At 47.4% G+C, this 16,608-nt stretch overlaps 1 protein-coding gene across 4 annotated transcripts in view; it reads left to right on the forward strand.

Annotated features, from left to right (window-relative positions):
• Positions 1–16,608, forward strand: part of znf512b (zinc finger protein 512B) — a 90,388-nt gene that overhangs the window by 39,521 nt on the left and 34,259 nt on the right. For all 4 annotated transcript variants that reach the window (XM_046365010.1, XM_046365007.1, XM_046365009.1 and 1 more), the window contains 5 exons: positions 164–336; positions 422–684; positions 805–876; positions 14,684–14,815; positions 14,963–15,090. In XM_046365010.1, the coding sequence (XP_046220966.1) occupies positions 164–336; positions 422–684; positions 805–876; positions 14,684–14,815; positions 14,963–15,090 (768 nt within the window). The remainder of the gene's footprint in view (positions 1–163; positions 337–421; positions 685–804; positions 877–14,683; positions 14,816–14,962; positions 15,091–16,608) is intronic.

Raw genomic sequence — 16,608 nt, forward strand, 5'->3', positions numbered from 1 at the left:
CTTTTCCCTCTGTTGACCACTCTCAGTGCTTCGAGGGGGTCTACATATTTATTGTCAATCTGTACACCTGTTGAATTAGATTTGTTAACTTTAGACTAATCAATATCCTTCTGTTTCTTCTCTTTCTCTCTTTTACCGCCTCCCTTTTTTCTCTGTCCCCCAGGCAACCCTAGCGGAGAAGTTGAGTCATGGCTGTCCGGACTGTGAGGCGGTGTTCGCCACTAAGGTCCGGCTCCAGAAGCACAAGCTGTGGAACCACCCAGAGAGAGTTACCGTGGAGACCACGGCCGAGCCCAAACTACAGAAGACCCCCGTGAAGGGGGCCGCCAAGAAAAGGTAACCTGGGTCGGAGATTTTCACCACCGTTAACTAACCCTGTCAGCCTAGGTTTAGATTGTACCCTTGTGTCTGCTCTGTCCAGGCCTATGGAGATTACTACCCCATCGCCGGTGTTCTTCAAAGTGAAGAAGACCCAGGATGTGTCTAGTCCCTCCCAGAATGGGGAGTGTTCCCCCCAGAGGGGGGAGAGGAAACAGCACACACACCCCCAGCCCCCTCAACATCAACATCAGGCCTCCTCCTCTGACACCTCCCCCAACACTCCGGATGGCAGCGATAGCGATGGTGAGGGGGGAAGCCTCCTCCCACCGTATCCAGATGAAGACCCTGAGAGGACAAGGCACAGTAAGATTCAAAGATTATGACTAGTAGGATATTTTGTTGCATTGTGAGGGTGCAGTCCAGTGGAAATGGGGGCCCAGTGTGTTTGACCGTTTCTTGCTCTCTGTTCTCCTCATGAGCCAGGACGGAAGCAGAAAACTCCTAAAAAGTTCACTGGAGAACAGCCCTCCATCTCTGGGACGTTCGGACTGAAAGGTAGACCCTTCTGCATTTCTCATTTCACTTATGCTGGAAATAGAAGTATGCTCTACTGGGACATTGACTAGGCATGAGAGTCTGAACCTCCACAGTGTGTATTAGTGGTAGTGTGATAGTGTCCTCCCTCTCTGTTAATGTGAGGACTGTAGAGGTGTTTCATATCCTCACTCAGTGAGCAAGTCTCGTACTCTCTTTCTCTGTTGTTCTCATCTCCCTGCCTTCTCTCTCTCTACCACTCTCTCTATCTTTCTCTGTTCTTATCTCCCTGCCTTCTCTCTCTCTACCACTCTCTCTATCTTTCTCTGTTCTTATCTCCCTGCCTCCTCTCTCTCCCTACCACTCTCTCTTTCTCTGTTGTTCTCATCTCCCTGCCTTCTCTCTCTCTACCACTCTCTCTCTACCACTCTCTCTATCTTTCTCTGTTGTTCTCATCTCCCTGCCTTCTCTCTCTCTACCACTCTCTCTATCTTTCTCTGTTGTTCTCATCTCCCTGCCTTCTCTCTCTCTACCACTCTCTCTATCTTTCTCTATTGTTCTCATCTCCCTGCCTTCTCTCTCTCTACCACTCTCTCTTTCTCTGTTGTTCTCATCTCCCTGCCTTCTCTCTCTCTACCACTCTCTCTTTCTCTGTTGTTCTCATCTCCCTGCCTTCTCTCTCTCTACCACTCTCTCTATCTTTCTCTGTTGTTCTCATCTCCCTGCCTTCTCTCTCTCTACCACTCTCTCTTTCTCTGTTGTTCTCATCTCCCTGCCTTCTCTCTCTCTACCACTCTCTCTTTCTCTGTTGTTCTCATCTCCCTGCCTTCTCTCTCTCTACCACTCTCTCTCTACCACTCTCTCTATCTTTCTCTGTTGTTCTCATCTCCCTGCCTTCTCTCTCTCTACCACTCTCTCTTTCTCTGTTGTTCTCATCTCCCTGCCTTCTCTCTCTCTACCACTCTCTCTTTCTCTGTTGTTCTCATCTCCCTGCCTTCTCTCTCTCTACCACTCTCTCTATCTTTCTCTGTTGTTCTCATCTCCCTGCCTTCTCTCTCTCTACCACTCTCTCTTTCTCTGTTGTTCTCATCTCCCTGCCTTCTCTCTCTCTACCACTCTCTCTTTCTCTGTTGTTCTCATCTCCCTGCCTTCTCTCTCTCTACCACTCTCTCTATCTTTCTCTGTTGTTCTCATCTCCCTGCCTTCTCTCTCTCTACCACTCTCTCTTTCTCTGTTGTTCTCATCTCTCTACCACTCTCTCTCTCTTTCTCTGTTGTTCTCATCTCCCTGCCTTCTCTCTCTCTACCACTCTCTCTTTCTCTGTTGTTCTCATCTCCCTGCCTTCTCTCTCTCTCTACCACTCTCTCTCTACCACTCTCTCTATCTTTCTCTGTTGTTCTCATCTCCCTGCCTTCTCTCTCTCTACCACTCTCTCTATCTCTGTTGTTCTCATCTCCCTGCCTTCTCTCTCTCTACCACTCTCTCTTTCTCTGTTGTTCTCATCTCCCTGCCTTCTCTCTCTCTACCACTCTCTCTTTCTGTTGTTCTCATCTCCCTGCCTTCTCTCTCTCTACCACTCTCTCTTTCTCTGTTGTTCTCATCTCCCTGCCTTCTCTCTCTCTACCACTCTCTCTATCTTTCTCTGTTGTTCTCATCTCCCTGCCTTCTCTCTCTCTACCACTCTCTCTTTCTCTGTTGTTCTCATCTCCCTGCCTTCTCTCTCTCTACCACTCTCTCTTTCTCTGTTGTTCTCATCTCCCTGCCTTCTCTCTCTCTACCACTCTCTCTATCTTTCTCTGTTGTTCTCATCTCCCTGCCTTCTCTCTCTCTACCACTCTCTCTTTCTCTGTTGTTCTCATCTCCCTGCCTTCTCTCTCTCTACCACTCTCTCTATCTTTCTCTGTTGTTCTCATCTCCCTGCCTTCTCTCTCTCTACCACTCTCTCTTTCTCTGTTGTTCTCATCTCTCTACCACTCTCTCTTTCTCTGTTGTTCTCATCTCCCTGCCTTCTCTCTCCCTACCACTCTCTCTATCTTTCTCTGTTGTTCTCATCTCCCTGCCTTCTCTCTCCCTACCACTCTCTCTCTCTATCTTTCTCTGTTGTTCTCATCTCCCTGCCTTCTCTCTCCCTACCACTCTCTCTATCTTTCTCTGTTGTTCTCATCTCCCTGCCTTCTCTCTCCCTACCACTCTCTCTCTCTATCTTTCTCTGTTGTTCTCATCTCCCTGCCTTCTCTCTCTCTACCACTCTCTCTATCTTTCTCTGTTGTTCTCATCTCCCTGCCTTCTCTCTCCCTACCACTCTCTCTATCTTTCTCTGTTGTTCTCATCTCCCTGCCTTCTCTCTCCCTACCACTCTCTCTCTCTATCTTTCTCTGTTGTTCTCATCTCCCTGCCTTCTCTCTCTCTACCACTCTCTCTATCTTTCTCTGTTGTTCTCATCTCCCTGCCTTCTCTCTCCCTACCACTCTCTCTATCTTTCTCTGTTGTTCTCATCTCCCTGCCTTCTCTCTCTCTACCACTCTCTCTTTCTCTGTTGTTCTCATCTCCCTGCCTTCTCTCTCTCTACCACTCTCTCTTTCTCTGTTGTTCTCATCTCCCTGCCTTCTCTCTCTCTACCACTCTCTCTTTCTCTGTTGTTCTCATCTCCCTGCCTTCTCTCTCTATCTTTCTCTGTTCTTATCTCCCTGCCTTCTCTCTCTCTACCACTCTCTCTATCTTTCTCTGTTCTCATCTCCCTGCCTTCTCTCTCTCTACCACTCTCTCTATCTTTCTCTGTTCTCATCTCCCTGCCTTCTCTCTCTCTACCACTCTCTCTTTCTCTGTTGTTCTCATCTCCCTGCCTTCTCTCTCTCTACCACTCTCTCTTTCTCTGTTGTTCTCATCTCCCTGCCTTCTCTCTCTCTACCACTCTCTCTATCTTTCTCTGTTCTTATCTCCCTGCCTTCTCTCTCTCTACCACTCTCTCTTTCTCTGTTCTCATCTCCCTGCCTTCTCTCTCTCTACCACTCTCTCTTTCTCTGTTGTTCTCATCTCCCTGCCTTCTCTCTCTCTACCACTCTCTCTATCTTTCTCTGTTGTTCTCATCTCCCTGCCTTCTCTCTCTCTACCACTCTCTCTTTCTCTGTTGTTCTCATCTCCCTGCCTTCTCTCTCTCTCTCCTTCTCTGTTGTTCTCATCTCCCTGCCTTCTCTCTCTCTACCACTCTCTCTATCTTTCTCTGTTCTTATCTCCCTGCCTTCTCTCTCTCTACCACTCTCTCTATCTTTCTCTGTTCTCATCTCCCTGCCTTCTCTCTCTCTACCACTCTCTCTATCTTTCTCTGTTCTCATCTCCCTGCCTTCTCTCTCTCTACCACTCTCTCTATCTTTCTCTGTTGTTCTCATCTCCCTGCCTTCTCTCTCTCTACCACTCTCTCTTTCTCTGTTGTTCTCATCTCCCTGCCTTCTCTCTCTCTACCACTCTCTCTATCTTTCTCTGTTGTTCTCATCTCCCTGCCTTCTCTCTCTCTACCACTCTCTCTTTCTCTGTTGTTCTCATCTCTCTACCACTCTCTCTCTCTTTCTCTGTTGTTCTCATCTCCCTGCCTTCTCTCTCTCTACCACTCTCTCTTTCTCTGTTGTTCTCATCTCCCTGCCTTCTCTCTCTCTACCACTCTCTCTCTACCACTCTCTCTATCTTTCTCTGTTGTTCTCATCTCCCTGCCTTCTCTCTCTCTACCACTCTCTCTATCTCTGTTGTTCTCATCTCCCTGCCTTCTCTCTCTCTACCACTCTCTCTTTCTCTGTTGTTCTCATCTCCCTGCCTTCTCTCTCTCTACCACTCTCTCTTTCTCTGTTGTTCTCATCTCCCTGCCTTCTCTCTCTCTACCACTCTCTCTTTCTCTGTTGTTCTCATCTCCCTGCCTTCTCTCTCTCTACCACTCTCTCTATCTTTCTCTGTTGTTCTCATCTCCCTGCCTTCTCTCTCTCTACCACTCTCTCTTTCTCTGTTGTTCTCATCTCCCTGCCTTCTCTCTCTCTACCACTCTCTCTTTCTCTGTTGTTCTCATCTCCCTGCCTTCTCTCTCTCTACCACTCTCTCTATCTTTCTCTGTTGTTCTCATCTCCCTGCCTTCTCTCTCTCTACCACTCTCTCTTTCTCTGTTGTTCTCATCTCCTGCCTTCTCTCTCTCTACCACTCTCTCTATCTTTCTCTGTTGTTCTCATCTCCCTGCCTTCTCTCTCTCTACCACTCTCTCTTTCTCTGTTGTTCTCATCTCTCTACCACTCTCTCTTTCTCTGTTGTTCTCATCTCCCTGCCTTCTCTCTCCCTACCACTCTCTCTATCTTTCTCTGTTGTTCTCATCTCCCTGCCTTCTCTCTCCCTACCACTCTCTCTCTCTATCTTTCTCTGTTGTTCTCATCTCCCTGCCTTCTCTCTCCCTACCACTCTCTCTATCTTTCTCTGTTGTTCTCATCTCCCTGCCTTCTCTCTCCCTACCACTCTCTCTCTCTATCTTTCTCTGTTGTTCTCATCTCCCTGCCTTCTCTCTCTCTACCACTCTCTCTATCTTTCTCTGTTGTTCTCATCTCCCTGCCTTCTCTCTCCCTACCACTCTCTCTATCTTTCTCTGTTGTTCTCATCTCCCTGCCTTCTCTCTCCCTACCACTCTCTCTCTCTATCTTTCTCTGTTGTTCTCATCTCCCTGCCTTCTCTCTCTCTACCATCTTTCTCTGTTGTTCTCTCTCTATCTTTCTCTGTTGTTCTCATCTCCCTGCCTTCTCTCTCCCTACCACTCTCTCTATCTTTCTCTGTTGTTCTCATCTCCCTGCCTTCTCTCTCTCTACCACTCTCTCTCTCTTTCTCTGTTGTTCTCATCTCCCTGCCTTCTCTCTCTCTACCACTCTCTCTTTCTCTGTTGTTCTCATCTCCCTGCCTTCTCTCTCTCTACCACTCTCTCTTTCTCTGTTGTTCTCATCTCCCTGCCTTCTCTCTCTATCTTTCTCTGTTCTTATCTCCCTGCCTTCTCTCTCTCTACCACTCTCTCTATCTTTCTCTGTTCTCATCTCCCTGCCTTCTCTCTCTCTACCACTCTCTCTATCTTTCTCTGTTCTCATCTCCCTGCCTTCTCTCTCTCTACCACTCTCTCTTTCTCTGTTGTTCTCATCTCCCTGCCTTCTCTCTCTCTACCACTCTCTCTTTCTCTGTTGTTCTCATCTCCCTGCCTTCTCTCTCTCTACCACTCTCTCTATCTTTCTCTGTTCTTATCTCCCTGCCTTCTCTCTCTCTACCACTCTCTCTTTCTCTGTTGTTCTCATCTCTGTTCTCATCTCCTCTGTTCTCATCTCTCTCTCTCTACCACTCTCTCTCTTTCTCTGTTGTTCTCATCTCCCTGCCTTCTCTCTCTCTCTCTCTATCTTTCTCCACTCTCTCTACCATCTATCTTTCTCTGTTGTTCTCATCTCCCTGCCTTCTCTCTCTCTACCACTCTCTCTTTCTCTGTTGTTCTCATCTCCCTGCCTTCTCTCTCTCTACCACTCTCTCTTTCTCTGTTGTTCTCATCTCCCTGCCTTCTCTCTCTCTACCCTCTCTCTATCTTTCTCTGTTGTTCTCATCTCCCTGCCTTCTCTCTCTCTACCACTCTCTCTTTCTCTGTTGTTCTCATCTCCCTGCCTTCTCTCTCTACCACTCTCTCTATCTTTCTCTGTTCTTATCTCCCTGCCTTCTCTCTCTCTACCACTCTCTCTATCTTTCTCTGTTCTCATCTCCCTGCCTTCTCTCTCTCTACCACTCTCTCTATCTTTCTCTGTTCTCATCTCCCTGCCTTCTCTCTCTCTACCACTCTCTCTTTCTCTGTTGTTCTCATCTCCCTGCCTTCTCTCTCTCTACCACTCTCTCTTTCTCTGTTGTTCTCATCTCCCTGCCTTCTCTCTCTCTACCACTCTCTCTATCTTTCTCTGTTCTTATCTCCCTGCCTTCTCTCTCTCTACCACTCTCTCTTTCTCTGTTCTCATCTCCCTGCCTTCTCTCTCTCTACCACTCTCTCTTTCTCTGTTCTCATCTCCCTGCCTTCTCTCTCTCTACCACTCTCTCTTTCTCTGTTGTTCTCATCTCCCTGCCTTCTCTCTCTCTACCACTCTCTCTCTATCTTTCTCTGTTCTTATCTCCCTGCCTTCTCTCTCTCTACCACTCTCTCTCTCTTTCTCTGTTGTTCTCATCTCCCTGCCTTCTCTCTCTCTACCACTCTCTCTCTCTTTCTCTGTTGTTCTCATCTCCCTGCCTTCTCTCTCCCTACCACTCTCTCTATCTTTCTCTGTTGTTCTCATATCCCTGCCTTCTCTCTCTCTCTACCACTCTCTCTTTCTCTGTTGTTCTCATCTCCCTGCCTTCTCTCTCTCTCTCTCTCTCTCTTTCTCTGTTGTTCTCATCTCCCTGCCTTCTCTCTCTACCACTCTCTCTATCTTTCTCTGTTGTTCTCATCTCCCTGCCTTCTCTCTCTCTCTTTCTCTGTTGTTCTCATCTCCCTGCCTCCTCTCTCTCTCTACCACTCTCTCTTTCTCTGTTGTTCTCATCTCCCTGCCTCCTCTCTCTCTCTACCACTCTCTCTTTCTCTGTTGTTCTCATATCCCTGCCTTCTCTCTCTCTCTTTCTCTGTTGTTCTCATCTCCCTGCCTTCTCTCTCTCTCTCTCTCTCTCTCTTTCTCTGTTGTTCTCATCTCCCTGCCTTCTCTCTCTACCACTCTCTCTATCTTTCTCTGTTGTTCTCATCTCCCTGCCTTCTCTCTATCTACCACTCTCTCTATCTTTCTCTGTTGTTCTCATCTCCCTGCCTTCTCTCTATCTACCACTCTCTCTCTCTTTCTCTGTTGTTCTCATCTCCCTGCCTCCTCTCTCTCTCTACCACTCTCTCTCTCTTTCTCTGTTGTTCTCATCTCCCTGCCTTCTCTCTATCTACCACTCTCTCTCTCTTTCTCTGTTGTTCTCATCTCCCTGCCTTCTCTCTCTCTCTCTCTCTCTCTCTCTCTCTCTATCTTTCTCTGTTGTTCTCATCTCCCTGCCTCCTCTCTCTCTCTACCACTCTCTCTTTCTCTGTTGTTCTCATCTCCCTGCCTTCTCTCTCTCTACCACTCTCTCTATCTTTCTCTGTTGTTCTCATCTCCCTGCCTTCTCTCTCTCTACCACTCTCTCTATCTTTCTCTGTTCTTATCTCCCTGCCTCCTCTCTCTCTCTCTCTCTCTCTCTCTCTCTCTCTCTCTATCTTTCTCTGTTGTTCTCATCTCCCTGCCTTCTCTCTCTCTCTCTCTCTCTATCTTTCTCTGTTGTTCTCATCTCCCTGCCTTCTCTCTCTCTACCACTCTCTCTATCTTTCTCTGTTCTTATCTCCCTGCCTCCTCTCTCTCTCTCTCTCTCTCTCTCTATCTTTCTCTGTTGTTCTCATCTCCCTGCCTTCTCTCTCTCTCTCTCTCTCTCTATCTTTCTCTGTTGTTCTCATCTCCCTGCCTTCTCTCTCTCTCTCTCTCTATCTTTCTCTGTTGTTCTCATCTCCCTGCCTTCTCTCTCTCTACCACTCTCTCTCTCTTTCTCTGTTGTTCTCATCTCCCTGCCTTCTCTCTCTCTACCACTCTCTCTTTCTCTGTTGTTCTCATCTCCCTGCCTTCTCTCTCTCTACCACTCTCTCTTTCTCCATTGTTCTCATCTCCCTGCCTTCTCTCTCTCTACCACTCTCTCTATCTTTCTCTGTTGTTCTCATCTCCCTGCCTTCTCTCTCCCTACCACTCTCTCTATCTTTCTCTGTTGTTCTCATATCCCTGCCTTCTCTCTCTCTCTACCACTCTCTCTTTCTCTGTTGTTCTCATCTCCCTGCCTTCTCTCTCTCTCTCTCTATTTCTCTGTTGTTCTCATCTCCCTGCCTTCTCTCTCTACCACTCTCTCTATCTTTCTCTGTTGTTCTCATCTCCCTGCCTTCTCTCTCTCTCTTTCTCTGTTGTTCTCATCTCCCTGCCTTCTCTCTCTACCACTCTCTCTATCTTTCTCTGTTGTTCTCATCTCCCTGCCTTCTCTCTCTCTCTCTCTCTTTCTCTGTTGTTCTCATCTCCCTTCCTTCTCTCTATCTACCACTCTCTCTTTCTCTGTTGTTCTCATCTCCCTGCCTTCTCTCTCTCTCTTTCTCTGTTGTTCTCATCTCCCTGCCTTCTCTCTCTCTACCACTCTCTCTTTCTCTGTTGTTCTCATCTCTCTACCACTCTCTCTCTCTTTCTCTGTTGTTCTCATCTCCCTGCCTTCTCTCTCTCTCTTTCTCTGTTGTTCTCATCTCCCTGCCTTCTCTCTCTCTACCACTCTCTCTTTCTCTGTTGTTCTCATCTCCCTGCCTTCTCTCTCTCTACCACTCTCTCTTTCTCTGTTGTTCTCATCTCCCTGCCTTCTCTCTCTCTACCACTCTCTCTTTCTCTGTTGTTCTCATCTCCCTGCCTTCTCTCTCTCTACCACTCTCTCTTTCTCCATTGTTCTCATCTCCCTGCCTTCTCTCTCTCTACCACTCTCTCTCTACCACTCTCTCTATCTTTCTCTGTTGTTCTCATCTCCCTGCCTTCTCTCTATCTACCACTCTCTCTCTCTCTTTCTCTGTTGTTCTCATCTCCCTGCCTTCTCTCTCTCTACCACTCTCTCTTTCTCCATTGTTCTCATCTCCCTGCCTTCTCTCTCCCTACCACTCTCTCTATCTTTCTCTGTTGTTCTCATCTCCCTGCCTTCTCTCTCTCTACCACTCTCTCTTTCTCTGTTGTTCTCATCTCCCTGCCTTCTCTCTCTCTACCACTCTCTCTTTCTCCATTGTTCTCATCTCCCTGCCTTCTCTCTCCCTACCACTCTCTCTCTCTTTCTCTGTTGTTCTCATCTCCCTGCCTTCTCTCTATCTACCACTCTCTCTCTCTCACTTTCTCTGTTGTTCTCATCTCCCTGCCATTTCTCTCTCTACCACTCTCTCTTTCTCCATTGTTCTCATCTCCCTGCCTTCTCTCTCCCTACCACTCTCTCTCTCTCTTTCTCTGTTGTTCTCATCTCCCTGCCTTCTCTCTCTCTACCACTCTCTCTTTCTCTGTTGTTCTCATCTCCCTGCCTTCTCTCTCTCTACCACTCTCTCTATCTTTCTCTGTTGTTCTCATCTCCCTGCCTTCTCTCTCTCTACCACTCTCTCTCTCCTTCTCTGTTGTTCTCATCTCCCTGCCTTCTCTCTCTCTACCACTCTCTCTTTCTCTGTTGTTCTCATCTCCCTGCCTTCTCTCTCTCTCTCCTTCTCTGTTGTTCTCATCTCCCTGCCTTCTCTCTCTCTACCACTCTCTCTTTCTCTGTTGTTCTCATCTCCCTGCCTTCTCTCTCTCTACCACTCTCTCTTTCTCTGTTGTTCTCATCTCCCTGCCTTCTCTCTCTCTCTCCTTCTCTGTTGTTCTCATCTCCCTGCCTTCTCTCTATCTACCACTCTCTCTATCTTTCTCTGTTGTTCTCATCTCCCTGCCTTCTCTCTCTCTCTCCTTCTCTGTTGTTCTCATCTCCCTGCCTTCTCTCTCTCTACCACTCTCTCTTTCTCTGTTGTTCTCATCTCCCTGCCTTCTCTCTCTCTCTTTCTCTGTTGTTCTCATCTCCCTGCCTTCTCTCTCTCTACCACTCTCTCTTTCTCTGTTGTTCTCATCTCCCTGCCTTCTCTCTCTCTACCACTCTCTCTTTCTCTGTTGTTCCCATCTCCCTGCCTTCTCTCTCTCTACCACTCTCTCTCTCTTTCTCTGTTGTTCTCATCTTCCTGCCTTCTCTCTCTCTACCACTCTCTCTTTCTCCGTTGTTCTCATCTCCCTGCCTTCTCTCTCTCTACCACTCTCTCTCTCTTTCTCTGTTGTTCTCATCTCCCTGCCTTCTCTCTCTCTACCACTCTCTCTTTCTCTGTTGTTCTCATCTCCCTGCCTTCTCTCTCTCTACCACTCTCTCTTTCTTTCTCTGTTGTTCTCATCTCCCTGCCTTCTCTCTCTCTACCACTCTCTCTTTCTCTGTTGTTCTCATCTCCCTGCCTTCTCTCTCTCTACCACTCTCTCTCTACCACTCTCTCTTTCTCTGTTGTTCTCATCTCCCTGCCTTCTCTCTCTCTACCACTCTCTCTCTACCACTCTCTCTTTCTCTGTTGTTCTCATCTCCCTGCCTTCTCTCTCTCTACCACTCTCTCTTTCTTTCTCTGTTGTTCTCATCTCCCTGCCTTCTCTCTCTCTACCACTCTCTCTTTCTCTGTTGTTCTCATCTCCCTGCCTTCTCTCTCTCTACCACTCTCTCTTTCTTTCTCTGTTGTTCTCATCTCCCTGCCTTCTCTCTCTCTACCACTCTCTCTTTCTCTGTTGTTCTCATCTCCCTGCCTTCTCTCTCTCTACCACTCTCTCTTTCTCTGTTGTTCTCATCTCCCTGCCTTCTCTCTCTCTACCACTCTCTCTCTCTTTCTCTGTTGTTCTCATCTCCCTGCCTTCTCTCTCTCTACCACTCTCTCTTTCTCTGTTGTTCTCATCTCCCTGCCTTCTCTCTCTCTACCACTCTCTCTCTCTTTCTCTGTTGTTCTCATCTCCCTGCCTTCTCTCTCTCTACCACTCTCTCTTTCTCTGTTGTTGTCATCTCCCTGCCTTCTCTCTCTCTACCACTCTCTCTCTCTTTCTCTGTTGTTCTCATCTCCCTGCCTTCTCTCTCTCTACCACTCTCTCTTTCTCTGTTGTTCTCATCTCCCTGCCTTCTCTCTCTCTACCACTCTCTCTCTCTCTTTCTCTGTTGTTCTCATCTCCCTGCCTTCTCTCTCTCTACCACTCTCTCTCTATCTTTCTCTGTTGTTCTCATCTCTCTACCACTCTCTCTCTCTTTCTCTGTTGTTCTCATCTCCCTGCCTTCTCTCTCTCTACCACTCTCTCTCTCTTTCTCTGTTGTTCTCATCTCCCTGCCTTCTCTCTCTCTACCACTCTCTCTTTCTCTGTTGTTCTCATCTCCCTGCCTTCTCTCTCTCTACCACTCTCTCTCTATCTTTCTCTGTTGTTCTCATCTCTCTACCACTCTCTCTCTCTTTCTCTGTTGTTCTCATCTCCCTGCCTTCTCTCTCTCTACCACTCTATCTTTATCTGTTGTTCTCATCTCCCTGCCTTCTCTCTCTCTACCACTCTCTCTCTCTTTCTCTGTTGTTCTCATCTCCCTGCCTTCTCTCTCTCTACCACTCTCTCTCTCTTTCTCTGTTGTTCTCATCTCCCTGCCTTCTCTCTCTCTACCACTCTCTCTCTCTTTCTCTGTTGTTCTCATCTCCCTGCCTTCTCTCTCTCTACCACTCTCTCTTTCTCTGTTGTTCTCATCTCCCTGCCTTCTCTCTCTCTACCACTCTCTCTCTCTTTCTCTGTTGTTCTCATCTCCCTGCCTTCTCTCTCTCTACCACTCTCTCTCTATCTTTCTCTGTTGTTCTCATCTCTCTACCACTCTCTCTCTCTTTCTCTGTTGTTCTCATCTCCCTGCCTTCTCTCTCTCTACCACTCTCTCTCTCTTTCTCTGTTGTTCTCATCTCCCTGCCTTCTCTCTCTCTACCACTCTCTCTCTCTTTCTCTGTTGTTCTCATCTCCCTGCCTTCTCTCTCTCTACCACTCTCTCTCTCTCTTTCTCTGTTGTTCTCATCTCCCTGCCTTCTCTCTCTCTACCACTCTCTCTCTCTTTCTCTGTTGTTCTCATCTCCCTGCCTTCTCTCTCTCTACCACTCTCTCTCACTTTCTCTGTTGTTCTCATCTCCCTGCCTTCTCTCTCTCTACCACTCTCTCTCTCTTTCTCTGTTGTTCTCATCTCCCTGCCTTCTCTCTCCCTACCACTCTCTCTTTCTCTGTTGTTCTCATCTCCCTGCCTTCTCTCTCTCTACCACTCTCTCTCTCTTTCTCTGTTGTTCTCATCTCCCTGCCTTCTCTCTCTCTACCACTCTCTCTCTATCTTTCTCTGTTGTTCTCATCTCTCTACCACTCTCTCTCTCTTTCTCTGTTGTTCTCATCTCCCTGCCTTCTCTCTCTCTACCACTCTCTCTTTCTCTGTTGTTCTCATCTCCCTGCCTCCTCTCTCTCTACCACTCTCTCTATCTTTCTCTGTTGTTCTCATCTCCCTGCCTTCTCTCTCTCTACCACTCTCTCTTTCTCTGTTGTTCTCATCTCCCTGCCTTCTCTCTCTCTACCACTCTCTCTTTCTCTGTTGTTCTCATCTCCCTGCCTTCTCTCTCTCTACCACTCTCTCTTTCTCTGTTGTTCTCATCTCCCTGCCTTCTCTCTCTCTACCACTCTCTCTTTATCAAATCAAATTGTATTTGTCACATACACATGGTTAGCAGATGTTAAAGTGAACAGGGAGTACAGGAGGGGGCTTCACCACCTGGGGTGGCCGGTCAGGAAGTCTAGGAGCCCATTGCACAGGGCAGGATTGAGCCAGGGCCTCCAGCTTGATGATGAATTTGGAGGGTACTATGGTGTTGAATGCTGAGTTGTTGTCAATGAACAGCATTCTTACATAGGTATTCCTTTTGTCCAGATGGGCTAGAGCAGTGTGCAGTGTGATGGTGATTGCGTCGTCTGTGGACCTGTTGGGGTGGTAAGCAAACTGAGTGGGTCTAGGGTGACCGGTAAGGTGGAGGTGATATGATCATTGACTAGTCTCTCAAAGCACTTCATGATGACAGAAGTGAGTGCTATGGGGCGGTAGTCATTTAGTTCAGTTATCTTTTCCTACTTGGGTACAGGAACAATGGTAGCCATCTTGAAGCATGTGGGGAAAACAGAATGGGATAGGGAGTGATTTAATATGTCCTTAAACACACCTGCCAGCTGATCTGCACATGCTTTGAAGACGCGACTAGGGATGCCGTCTGGGCCAGCAGCCTTGCGAGGGTTAACACTTTTAAATATTTTACTCACGTCAGCCACGGAGAAGGGGGAAGGGTGCAGTCCTTGTTAGCGGGCCGTGAAGGTGGCACTGTATTATCCTCAAAGCGGGCAAAGAAGGTGTTTAGTTTGTCTGGAAGCGTGACGTCGGTGTCCGATTTTGCCTATAAGACGGAACGAGCAAGATGGCGTCGTGGTCGGATTTGCCGAAGGGAGGGCGGAGGAGGGCTTTGTATGCATCGCGGAAGTTAGAGTAGCAGTGGTCGAGGGTGTTGTGCATGCGCGTAGCACAATCAATATGCTGATAGAATTTAGGTAGACCTATTCTCAAATTTGCTTTGTTAAAATCCCCAGCTACAATAAATGGAGCTTCAGGATGTATGGTTTCCAGTTTGCATAGAGTCCAGTGAAGTTCCTTGATGGCCGTCTTGGTGTCTGCTTGAGGGGGAAATGTACACAGCTGTGACTATAACTGATGAGAGTTCTCTTGGTAGGTAAAATGGCCGGCACTTGATTGTAAGGAATTATAGATCTGGTGAGCAGAAGGACTTGAGTTCCTGTACGTTGTTATGATTACACCATGAGTCGTTAATCATAAAGCATACACGCCCGCCCTTTTTATCTCTGTCTGCGCGATGCATGGAGAAGCCCGATGGCTGAACCGATTCCCACAACATATCCCGAGTGAGCCATGTTTCTGTGAAACAGAGAATGTTACAATCTCTGATGTCTCTCTGGAAGGCATCCCTTGCTCGAATTTCGTCTGTTATATCTGTAATTGTCCTGGTGTCGTACTGCTCTGCATAACTGGCTCTGTTCTAGACTTGAACTCTGAATGTAAATGTCACTGGATCTGTTTCCCTTTCCCCCGTTACTGAACCTGGACCATACACACGTGTATACGCACGTCACGTCCAGTCACACACTGTATGTTTCAGGTATGAACAAGGTAGAGGAGAAGCTAAAGGCTGGTCGTGTGAAGAGATCAGAGGGAGGTCTGTTCAGCGAGGAGCCCCAGAGGAAGAACCCTGGCCCAGCCTCCAGAAGAGACCCACCACCCCTCACCTCTGGTACTGAAATGGCTGTTCTGGACAACTTGTGTATTTTGGTTTATTGACAAGACAAAAACCATCTCCCAATTTACTTCCTCGTACACATGTTTACCTCAGCGTGTTTTTGACAAATATAAAGTATTGATTGGTTGATGTATCCTCCAGGTACTCCAGCAGAGGCACAGTGGCAGCATGCCATCTCAGAGCGAGGCGAGGTGCTCTGTCCTACCTGCTCCATCGTCACCAGAAAGACCGTCTCCGGCCTTAAGAAACACATGGAGATCTGCCAAAAGGTGAGTGGACCACACAGCTGTCAATCAGAACAGAGGCCTGGGGTGATTGTACAGGAGAACCATATCAATCCAAACAGATGTTTTCACAACTCAAATGAAATAGTTCCAATCGTTCCCTTTCATTTGAGACTGTAGCCTGCAGATTTCTCTTACTGCTTGTAGCAGGATCCTCACAACAGATCCTCACAACAGATCCTCACAACAGATCCTCACAACAGATCCCCACAACAGATCCTCACAACAGATCCTCACAACAGATCCTCACAACAGATCCCCACAACAGATCCTCACAACAGCCATATTCTGACTCAGTTCGACTTCTGAATACATTTGCCATAACATATTTTGATTTTGGGGGCGAACCATATATTTATGATCCGTCATCACCATTATCGTCACATCTGTCTTTCATTCCTCTAAATTAAGGATTGTGTTTCACACTCTCTGTTGAAACTCTGAAACCACAGTATATCATTTGACACTTGCCCTAAATCCAATTCCATATTTCACATGTTCTGTATAATATTATACTTGGGTACTGTTCCACATCTGTTCTTGATTCTAACTCGCTCAAACAATTGTTCTGAACACATTCTGATCAGTGTCAGTTGCCCTACATATTTATACCAACATCTAAATATTACTGTACAGTATAGAATGCTGTGTACAAGAACAATATACACTCGGTGGACCGTTTATTAGGTACACCACCCTGTTCATGAAAATGGTTAGCTCCTACAGACAGTGAGTCACGTGGTTTGTTGATGAGAGGTCGAAGGAGAACGGCAAGAATCGTGCAAGCTAACAGGCAGGCCACAAACAGGAAAATACTGTAGCAGCGCAGGTCAACAGTGGTGTGCAAAACGACATCTCAGAAAGTACGTCGACCCTTGTCACGCATGGACTATTGCAGCAGACGACCACACCGGGTTCTGCTCCTATCAGCTAAAAACAAGAAGCAGCTCCAGTGGGCACGTGATCACCAACACTGGACAACTGAGGGGTGGAACAACATTGTCTGGTCTGGCGAATCCTACTTCCTGTGGCGTCATGCTGAATTCAGAGTTCGGTTTTGGCTTAAGCAGCATGAGTCCATGGCCCATCCTGCCTGGTAGCCTTTCATGGCACACGTTTGGCTCCTTGATACCAATTGAGCAACATTTCCATACGCTGAAGATTTCAGCTGTTCGGGTCCGACCGGTACGAGATGGTTGTTCCTAATAAACTGTCCTCAGAGTGTATCGGGAAAGGTCTGGGGAGCCATTCGAATGCAAAGTAATGATTGAAGGGCTGGAGGAATGACTGTGGCTGAGTCTCAATACTCTGAAGTAGCCTCCACTCGTTTAACTGTACCAATCTGAAAACCCAGGCTAGCTCAAAGCAATCAGGAAAGGACACAAGGAGAGGTAGCCTGGACTATTCAGACACACACTGAGATTGCTGTGTGGCAGTAAGCTGGGAGCCTGTTCTTTATGAAGCCTGGCCTGGTGGGCTATGAGACTGTAAAAGTGACTGCAA

Source organism: Oncorhynchus gorbuscha, linkage group LG10 (genome assembly GCF_021184085.1).
Source record: "Oncorhynchus gorbuscha isolate QuinsamMale2020 ecotype Even-year linkage group LG10, OgorEven_v1.0, whole genome shotgun sequence".
Taxonomy (NCBI): Eukaryota; Metazoa; Chordata; class Actinopteri; order Salmoniformes; family Salmonidae; genus Oncorhynchus; species Oncorhynchus gorbuscha.